The sequence below is a fragment of the Diplodia corticola genome (assembly GCF_001883845.1).
Source record: "Diplodia corticola strain CBS 112549 chromosome Unknown scaffold61, whole genome shotgun sequence".
NCBI classification, from domain to species: domain Eukaryota; kingdom Fungi; phylum Ascomycota; class Dothideomycetes; order Botryosphaeriales; family Botryosphaeriaceae; genus Diplodia; species Diplodia corticola.
In genome coordinates, this window is record NW_017971540.1 from 147,140 (window position 1) to 156,197 (window position 9,058).

Sequence of the window (9,058 nt, forward strand, 5' to 3'; positions counted from 1 at the left end):
GCCCGAGGTCAGGTCAACTCGGGCCGTTTCGACAACAGTCCATGGTGCAGTCCAACACTCAACAACACTCCGGAGACATACCTTCGCCTGTTCTTCTTGTCCGGACCGGGCCAACACCGAAAGCCGAGACAAGCACAGCACAAGCGGGCGGCGGCTCGGAGTTGGCACAAGCTCACGCCAACGCTATTACCGCGGGGCCGGCAACGCCACACGGCCCATGCCCGTCGCCGCGCCGCCTTCCCGTACCGCTTACTTGGTGACGAACCCGAGGTAGTCGGCCACGATCAGCGTTACCATTCTGTAGGATTTTCCGTCAGCCCGCCAAGTCCCATTTACCGGAATGCCGAAAAAGGAAGTCCGCACACAAGAGCGGAAGACGGTCAAGAAGGGGAGGGGAAAAAAGGAGTTAAAGACTTACGCATGGGGCGCAATGCGCACGTAGTAGGTACCGAAGCCACGGTAGAACCTCAGCAGGCCCTCGTCGCGGGCGACCTTCTTGAAGCAGTCGGCCATGCCGCGGTAGGGAAGCGTGCCGTCGGGGGCCCGCGTCTGCTTCTGCAGGCGCGTCTTGACAAAGTCGAAGGGCAAGCTGAAGAAGGAGGCGAAGAAGCCGGCGATGGCCGAGGCCGTCAGCGTCTGTGTGCGAGACGAGAGGCTGGTGTCCTTGAGCTGGTTCTTGGCCTCGGAGAAGAAGGCGAGCTGGCCGAAGTTGAGTGCCATTGCGCGGGCCACGGTGGGGAAGCAGCCGGCCCACAGCGCCGTGACACCCTCGTTCTTGGAGATGCGCGCGAGGGCGTCAATGACGGATCTGTAGTGTGCTCGCTCCGCTGGCGGCTTGAGGCCGTCGCTCTGCATGCGGATGAGGGCCAGGTCGGCAGGGTTGCCGACCACGGCTGCCAAACCACCGGCAGTCAGACCGGCGCCTGCGCGCTCTGCGAAGCTGACCTTGTTGCCACTGCTTTCCGCTCTTGCGCTCAGCGTCTTCATGAAGGTGTCGAAGAAACCGAGACGCGCGGTCGTGTATACAGCTTGGCGGAGGAGGCCCGCCGAGAGGCCGGTGTAGAGGTCGAGCACCTTGCCTGCCGCTATCACGTCCCTTGTGACGGACAGGGGGGTAGGCTTCGGCCCAGTCTTCACGCCCTCGCCGGCCAGCTGCAGGCGGACCTTGATCATATCGACGGGCTGAATGACCGTGGTGGCGGTCATGCCGGCAAGGCCTCCATTGATGAAGGGTAGAGCTGCGCGCATGGCGGGGGTGTGCAGGAAGTCAGTGGTAGCTTTGGAGGGGTTCTCGGCGGCAGTCTTCATGGCGGCGGAGCCTTCGGAGGCGGCTTCTTTCGCGCTGTTCATGGCGGCTGAGGTTTGGCGCTTTGCGGCTTCGAGCAAAGATGAGCTGGACGACATGGTGGACGAAAGTGTTCTGGAAGAACGGCGGGTAGAAATAGGTGGCAAGCAAGCGAGGTGGTCGGAAGTTTTATGGTTACCGACGACTCGGACGGGAGGAGTAAGCTGGCTCTGCTAGACGATCAGCACGGCAGCTGAAGTAGGTACAGACTGGTCTGAGCAGTAGCGCGGGTTGAGCTTGGGTAAGCAGGCATGTGGACGCAGGGACAGTGTTGGGATTTAAAGAGCTTCGGCCGCGTCAGATAGCGCCGCGGGCAGCTTGGGCTCGGGCTAATCAGGCAGTGCAATGGCGACAGAGAAGTGCAAGACGAGGGCAGTTCCGAATACACCCGTCAAGTGTACAGAGGGTGCATGGCGGCGGATCGGGTCTGGAGAGAGCGTACCAGTGCGGGCTTGCGGCGCCAAGGCTGGGTCAGAAGGCTGTCAAGCGTGCCGGACGTGTTGAGGACGGGTGTGACAGGACTCTGGCAGACTGGGACGACAGGCGCAGAGTCCAGAGGTACTTGAGCGGTCCTTTGAGGAGGGAGCGAGAGGGGCAAGACAGGACGGGCGGAAGCGGGCAGGTTGTGCAGGTTGTGCAGCCCCCTCCTTCTCCGCTGGCCAGCAGCGCTGCTCGCTCCCAAGAATGCGGGGAAGCAGCAGCGCTGAGACGACGTTAGGCAGGAAGCTTGATTGAGCTCGGCAGCAGGCCAATGATGAGAGGGAGGCGTGGCTGGGGCAGCGCGCAGGCGGCACGCTCATCCTCGGTCTGGACAGGCATTGCTCCTGAAATTCCCGCGTCTTTGTTGTCGGCTGGTCGGAGAGGCACGCTCCTGGCGCTTTGTGCGTGGGTGGGTGGACGAGTGAGGGAGGAGGCAGCTGCGGTACGTCATGCCAGAGTGCCAGAGCGCCAGAGCGCCAGAGCTCCCCGCCGTTGCATAAGCCCGGTGCGCCCGCTTCTGATTGGCCGGCGCCGCCCTGTGCGCATCCCGCCGCAGCTTCACGCTCAGCTTCACACGTGAAGCGCATCACCAGAGCATCGCCCAGCACTGCGCCCAGCACTGCGCCGAGCGAGCTGGAGCGCGCCTGAGACGACGGCACTCGACAGAATGCATTGAGCCCGCGCTGCTGCTCTTGGCCGCGACCGACTGCTGGGGGCGCCACGTGCCCGCGCCGAGGCGGCATATCGGGATGTGGAAGGGGCGTCTGGGCTCCTCTCCTCTCGCCAGCGGCTGGAACGCGCGGGCCTCGAATCTGCACTCGCGCCTCGCTCGCGCCTCGCTCCCGCCCGCAACAAGCTCGGTTGACTGCGCCCCGGCAGCACCGCACGGTATTCCATTGTTGCGCGACTTACACAAAGCACGTTGCAGTCCGTCTCCACGGGACGTCAAGCTTATCGGCCTCATGCAAGGGCGGCTCGTGGACCCGTCCACCTCAACAAACCTGAGGTCGCCTCACAGCCGCACCCCCATCGGGCCTGCCTCTATCAAACCCTACAAATATGGGCCTCAGTCTCAACGCCATTGCTCTGCCGCTGTTGAGCCTCGACAACCGCCGTCAGCCGGCTCTCCGACCGCCCCCCGTGACTAGCCGCGCCCATTCATCTCCGACCCCGCCCAGCTACACAGCAGCATCCTATCCTCACCGTCGCCCAGCTGAAGCCGGATACTTAACCCCCCACCATCCGCCCCGTTCCGCTTCCCGACCACCACCTCATCTCCAGCCGCCATGCTTCGGAAATCCACCACCGAATCAGCCTCGATCCCCCGTTCCCCGACGGGTACGACGCTGACGCTAGCCTCTTCCGCCGACTTCTCTTCCAAGTAGACGTGCATGTCGACGCCTCTCAATTGAAGGTGAGCCGGCCGTCCGGGAGAAACTCTTCGCCGCTCATGTCTCAGTCTGTGGCTCTTTGTACTAGACGACGGGCTGAGTAGCCTCTCGACATGCCGCTTATCTTCCGTGGCTGGCTCCACAGATATTTGGACGGCCAAGTCAAGCTCGGCCGTGTCCGCCTCAGCAGCCATCTCAGGAGATTGCCGTCGTGTTTCACTTGCCAACTCACTTGCCGTACCTCGGCAGTCGCCATTCGTCTTTGCAGTTGCCGCTTCTTCCGTAGCTGTTCGCCCAAGATTGGACGGTGTAGGTGTGCCACCCAATGCCGTGTCGTGCCGTGTAGCCGGCTGCCCTGTAGAGGCACTGGGCCAGTATTGCATTGGCCTGATGGTAGACGCGGAGGAGCCTGTTGATGGAGTGGAGCCCTTCAACCATGTTAATCCCTTCTCTTCTGGGCTTGATCGACCGCCGCTGGAACTTACGGTTGAGATGCTCAGCTTCTCTGCCAACTCGAGAATGGATGCAGTATCACTCGACATCGAAGGCGATATCACTGCGATGCTCTTCAAATTGATCGAGCTCTGCATCGGATATGTTCTTCGCTGACGCTGTTTTCTCGCCGCTTCTTCGTAGACCTCGCCGTCTACGGCCACAATCGACCTCCTTATCCTCTCCAGACTCTCGATGCTGTAGTCTTTCCTCTCGGGGACAGTCCATATGTTTTTGACCTGCCGATGAGCTTTCGAGACCGAAAACCAACCGTGTGCTCTGATGAAAGCATCGCACAGGAAACACGCTTCTCTCGAAGCTCCTATTACTCGCGCACATGTCCTTTTCCCAGAGCCCTCGTAGTAGGCAATCAACTGGATCTCGGCATGAACGTATCTTTTTGATGTTCGAGAGTACTCATCGGAAGCAGATGGAGCATACCTGTAGTTCTCGATCGCCTCAAGCCGTGGGTCGTCGAACAAATGACGGTATTCGCGCGTAAGGCGTATTCTGACCAGGTCCCGGCATATTCTCCAATAGTTGGCAAGCTTGTCTATGGCCCGAACCGTACTGTTATCAATCCTGTCACTGAGGACTCCTAGTCTCTTGAGTCGGTGCTGTATGCCGATTTTCTCGTCCGAAATCAGCCACGCTTTCTTCACTATCCTCTTGAGCTCTTCCATCGGTTCCGAATCTTGACCATTTTCCAATTGATCAACAAGCCTATCGAACTCGGCCAGATCACCCTGCAGAGCCATCAGCTCTTGCGGATTATTGCGCGTCTGCGCAGCCTGCTGCCCAACAAAGTTCCTGAAATCAAGACTCAACAACCGATCGCTCTGACCTTTGACACGTTTTTGTTGATGTCTTGATCTGAGTCTCGAGTATATTCTGTTTTGGTTCAAGCGAACGACGATTGACAGGATATTCTCTTCGCTTCGCTCACGGTGCGAGACTGGTGCTGCTCAGCAAAGAATAATCATGGACGAGCACCTGTCACTTACGTTTTCTACCACACCCCTTGAGAATCTGGAGGACCTCCTTGATGGAATTTTGGACGCAATCCTCAACACCCTCATTCGCAGCGAGTCGGACCGTGATGCCGGGAGAATCGAGCGAACACTCAATCGTCGCAGCCGTTATGTCGTTGACTCCGACATCGTATGCAGATATGTAGGCGAAGTCATCCGCCAGCTTGCGCTCGAGATCGAGAGGCAAGGCTGCGATTGCATCTTTTTCGTGCGAAAAGTCCCTACCCGTGTAATCGCGGGGCTCCAGAACCACATGCTTGTCGTCAAGGTCGTCAATGTTCCTCTCGAAATCTCGCCGCATCACGCTCGTCCAGATGGAACCAAGCGGCGACTGGGCTAGTGGATCCATGCGTGCACGCATTCTTGGGCTTCGAGGTTCGAGTTTCGAGTTCTCGTGCCCCGCACCAGGCGACATGTAAGCGCATATATATCGCTTGTTTAACCGCATTTGTCGGCGTGCGTCCTGCCTGCATCTTCTCTCCAATCAGGTAGTCTGGCTCCAGAATGGCTTTGCGGACATTCATAACATTCAGAGGCAAGCTACGCTCGCTGGTCGAGCCGTCTTGACACGAAAGCTTATCTCAATTGCGCAGTAAGTCCCACTCACAACATCAAGCAATTACAATACCCTGATCCTACCTTCTGGCTCTACTGTAAGCCGTGGTGGACTCGTCGACAGTCCTTGCAGTGGTTACCTCTTTTCAGTTACGTTTTCCAGTTCCCACGTAGAAGCCGACTACAGCGTATCGAAGTGCCGGACAGCCGGATCGAATCCGGCGGAGCCCAACACTGGCCGTTTCAATTTTCCTTTCTTCCATGTAGTCTTCGACAGGCCCACTGACTTGAAGTGCACCAATCCTTGATCTCGGACCATCCCGAGGCCAAGGAAGTTGGAGCGACCTGGAGCTCACGAGTCACACCTCTCTCGGCATGGTGTGGTCCAGCACATCTCCGTTCGCTAGACGCCTTATTGCAAGGGTACCGGCTCTCCATCGGTACAAGCATCCAGCCCAGCCACTCGCAGAGCCTTGCGCGTATGTATTGGCTACATCTTCCCTCCGGCCAACCGGCCAACCGGCTAAACACTCCCCACGCTCGTGTGCACGTCCAATCCCAGAGCTACGGTTAAGGTTGAGGCTTAATGACTAAAGGATGTACGTCAGTGGGGTGATGGAGAAGGTGGTGAGGAAGAAGGGTCGGAGAGGGGGCTGTGATTGGTCGGATGTGTTGCACCTGTGTAACCACATCGCATCCGGTTACCGTGTTAGTGCTTATGTTTCGCCGAATGCGCACGTTAGTTCAGCCTCATGGGTGCTATATATGGGCGCTATTTTTCTTTCGAGCTTGCGCCCTACTACCCTTTCTTTCAGCACCGCGACGTCCGATTTGAGTTACGATGCTACAGAGAACGGCTTCTTTCCACGATGAAAAAACGGAAGAGGAAAACGCGCAGATCTGGAATGCCCCCGTACTCCAAAAACGCTCCACCGCAGATGACATCTCATTTGACGACCAGCATCCTCTGCTTGACGTTGAATACTTTGACCATGATGTCGACACGGTAGGCTATATTTCCGAAACTTTTAGTCATTCCGCTCATTTTTCGTAGTGTCTGATTTCATCGACCGACCGGTTCCATTCTCCGTTTCTTTGCGAGTGGGTTGATATAGCCAGTATCGGGTCTGGCCTTGAGGCTACTCGCCTAGGACCGCCAAAATCAGTCATGGAAGATACCGGAGACATGAAACCCTGGTTGGATGGCATATATACTCCCGGCTTCAACAGTGGCTCGACTGCGTGAGTCGAAGGAAACCTGTAACTAGTGGGTGGATACTAATCTTTGCAGCCGGAAAGCATCACTGTTCGATAACTCTGTCATCAAGATAACAGATCTATGCAGAGCGAAGTCAAGTCCGAAGGACGGTTCAAGTGTTGAATTGGCGCCAACACTTTCGACCAGCCGAGAAAACCCAACAAGCACTTTGCGTGATCACTCTGCTTTTCTCCCTACAAACCCTGGGTCACTGAAGCTGGATCCCGAGTAAGTGCAGTCTCCATGTGTGACATCTCCAACAATGTTGACTGATATGGCAAAGGCCGAGACCGTCAAAACAGCTGTTCGTCTCCGACAAGAGTCTATCACAAGCTAAAGAGGCCGATGATGCTGATAACGAGGTGAAAGGGCACGTTTTTGACAAGCTGGTGCAGAGGGCCTACCATCTTCTTGGCTACAGTCCCTCTGATGTATCAGAAACCATCTCAGTATCCAGCAGCAGCAGCCCGAAAGAGTGTGCTGAAGAAAGCAGCGATCGATCCATTGCAAGCCACGGTCATGGCACGAGAGCAGAAGAACTTTACAGCCGTCCCGTGGATGCCGGCTCCTCCTCTCAAGGCAAGTCAAACGCGAAACGCACAGAGACTGGCGCTCGAACTTCCGATAGCACTGTGGGCTCGCCGCTTTCCAACTCGGCTGAAACAAGGAAAAGAGATAGCCCCGGTGACGAACCAAATGGCGACGATGGGAGGAATGGTAACAAGCGGAGAAGAGGCCCGAAGTCCTGCAACGGCAGCCGACGCGGGCCCAGGTTCGCTTGCCCATTCTACAAAAGGTGTCCGGAAATCTACCGGAGAAATTCGTCGTGTCTTTGGCCTAGTTTCGATACGATATCCCGGTTGAAGTATGTAGTCGGACTAAGGTAACTGCACTGGTCATAGCACTGACGAGGTTATAGGGAACACCTCTACCGCGTCCACATGGGCAGTGCTGAGGGGGACAGCATCTGCCCCAGATGCCGCCAAACGTTTGAGAGCGCATTGGATCTCGTAAGGCACTTGGCGAGAGCCGACCGGTGCGTTGAGGCTGTGGTACCGCGGCAGGAATACGGCCTGGGGCAAGATCAGGTTGATCGATTGAGGAGCAGAGATCGTGGCGTTGACCCCGAGGACAAGTGGAGACACATATACCGGATTTGCCACCGTCTCCCCGACGATGCCGAAACGCCTTCGCCTTGTAAGTTCTTCGAAGCGCGTCTTTCTCACTGTGCTGATGTCATTGGTAGACTGCGATCAGGAATCTCTGGCAGACCAGGCAGTCGAGGATATGACTGGTATCAACGCCAGCATCTACCTGGATTGATCCAAGAACAGCTGGAACGAGAACCGGACATCAGGGATTTTGTGGAACGGTTCGGAGAGCGTCTCCCAGCTATCATCCGTGACTGTCAAAACAACCTTCACCGAAGGTTCATCGGTCCTCGAAGAAGTGTGGATGCTACGGACAACGTTCAGTCCACAATACGCCAGCAAAACAGCGACGTGAAGGGATTGGCATCACATCAGCACCCTGCAACCCTGCCCGTGGCTTTCGAAGCAGCACCCAATACCGACGACGGTATGACTTCAAGCAAGGTCCGGCAAGTTCACGCACTCTCGGTCCAGGGGAGTGATCGCGACAGCGATTCTGCATACGGTTCTAGTGTCTTCGGTCCTCTTCAATCAGAGCTCCCGTATGAGCAAGGCCATTCCAATTCGAAACCAACGTCATCACACGACATGTCTCACCCCGAAAGCTTTGCTCGTCAACAACAGCCTTCGCAATCCTGTCACGATCTGCCAGAAATTAGCGTCGATGATTCTGTGCAAGAGTCGAATGTACAAATCAGGCGTCAGGCCAGCGCGGCTGACCATGTGGGCAGTCTTCAGCTGTCGGACTACAGCCAGTCTCCTTTCAGCCTCGGTCAAAGCTTCCTGCCGCAAAACGGTAATCCGGAAAGCAATACTGGCGGAGTAACTTGGCAGGATGACCTCGACTGGAGTTTATTCGAGGATAGCGCTCCTGGTACGAAACCTTCATTCGATTATCCAATGCTCTGCGAGGCAGAAGTCACTGATAGTCTAGATCCAGATTTCGACTTCGAGGGAGATGCCAACTAAACGGCTTGTGTCCTGGCTTCGACTGTTGTCAGGCTGGTGAATCCGCACATTATTTGTTCATTGTTTGTGGTTCGAAGGTAGATTAGCGTTCCAAAAGCAAAGGCAAGACCTACGATTCTGCCCAAACTTTGATAGATTTTGACCTGCGTGCTGTGCTATCTCATGCATTCTGTGTCACAGGAGAGCCCTTACGTTCCATGATGAGGTGGTGGTAGCCACCCACTACCTCTGTTTCTCTCGGCCAGATCACTGACAACTCAGGTAGCCTCTCTGAAGGTGGAATGCTTCATAGCGCCTACCCCAACGTTTGCAGCTTGTTATGTGAGGTAGGCTTGCTGAGGTCACTCAAAGCAGTCATTCCATGGCAGTCTGACATGCAGCATGGT

General features: G+C 56.5%; 3 protein-coding genes across 3 annotated transcripts; 1 reads left to right on the plus strand and 2 right to left on the minus strand.

Annotated features, from left to right (window-relative positions):
- Nucleotides 1-249: 249 nt before the first annotated feature.
- On the minus strand, nucleotides 250-1,404 carry BKCO1_6100051 (mitochondrial 2-oxoglutarate malate carrier protein; the record flags this gene model as incomplete). Its single annotated transcript, XM_020278020.1, has 2 exons — nucleotides 250-298; nucleotides 419-1,404. The coding sequence occupies 2 exons, from the start codon at nucleotides 1,402-1,404 to the stop codon at nucleotides 250-252; spliced, it is 1,035 nt and encodes a 344-aa protein (XP_020126660.1).
- A 2,040-nt stretch (nucleotides 1,405-3,444) lies between these two features.
- On the minus strand, nucleotides 3,445-5,100 carry BKCO1_6100052 (uncharacterized protein; the record flags this gene model as incomplete). The annotated part of the gene is made up of 4 exons (XM_020278021.1): nucleotides 3,445-3,644; nucleotides 3,698-3,987; nucleotides 4,150-4,663; nucleotides 4,713-5,100. The coding sequence occupies 4 exons, from the start codon at nucleotides 5,098-5,100 to the stop codon at nucleotides 3,445-3,447; spliced, it is 1,392 nt and encodes a 463-aa protein (XP_020126663.1).
- Nucleotides 5,101-6,135: 1,035 nt separating this feature from the next.
- On the plus strand, nucleotides 6,136-8,672 carry BKCO1_6100053 (protein kinase domain-containing protein; the record flags this gene model as incomplete). The annotated part of the gene is made up of 6 exons (XM_020278022.1): nucleotides 6,136-6,300; nucleotides 6,349-6,536; nucleotides 6,586-6,780; nucleotides 6,836-7,324; nucleotides 7,394-7,417; nucleotides 7,472-8,672. The coding sequence occupies 6 exons, from the start codon at nucleotides 6,136-6,138 to the stop codon at nucleotides 8,670-8,672; spliced, it is 2,262 nt and encodes a 753-aa protein (XP_020126662.1).
- Nucleotides 8,673-9,058: the final 386 nt, after the last annotated feature.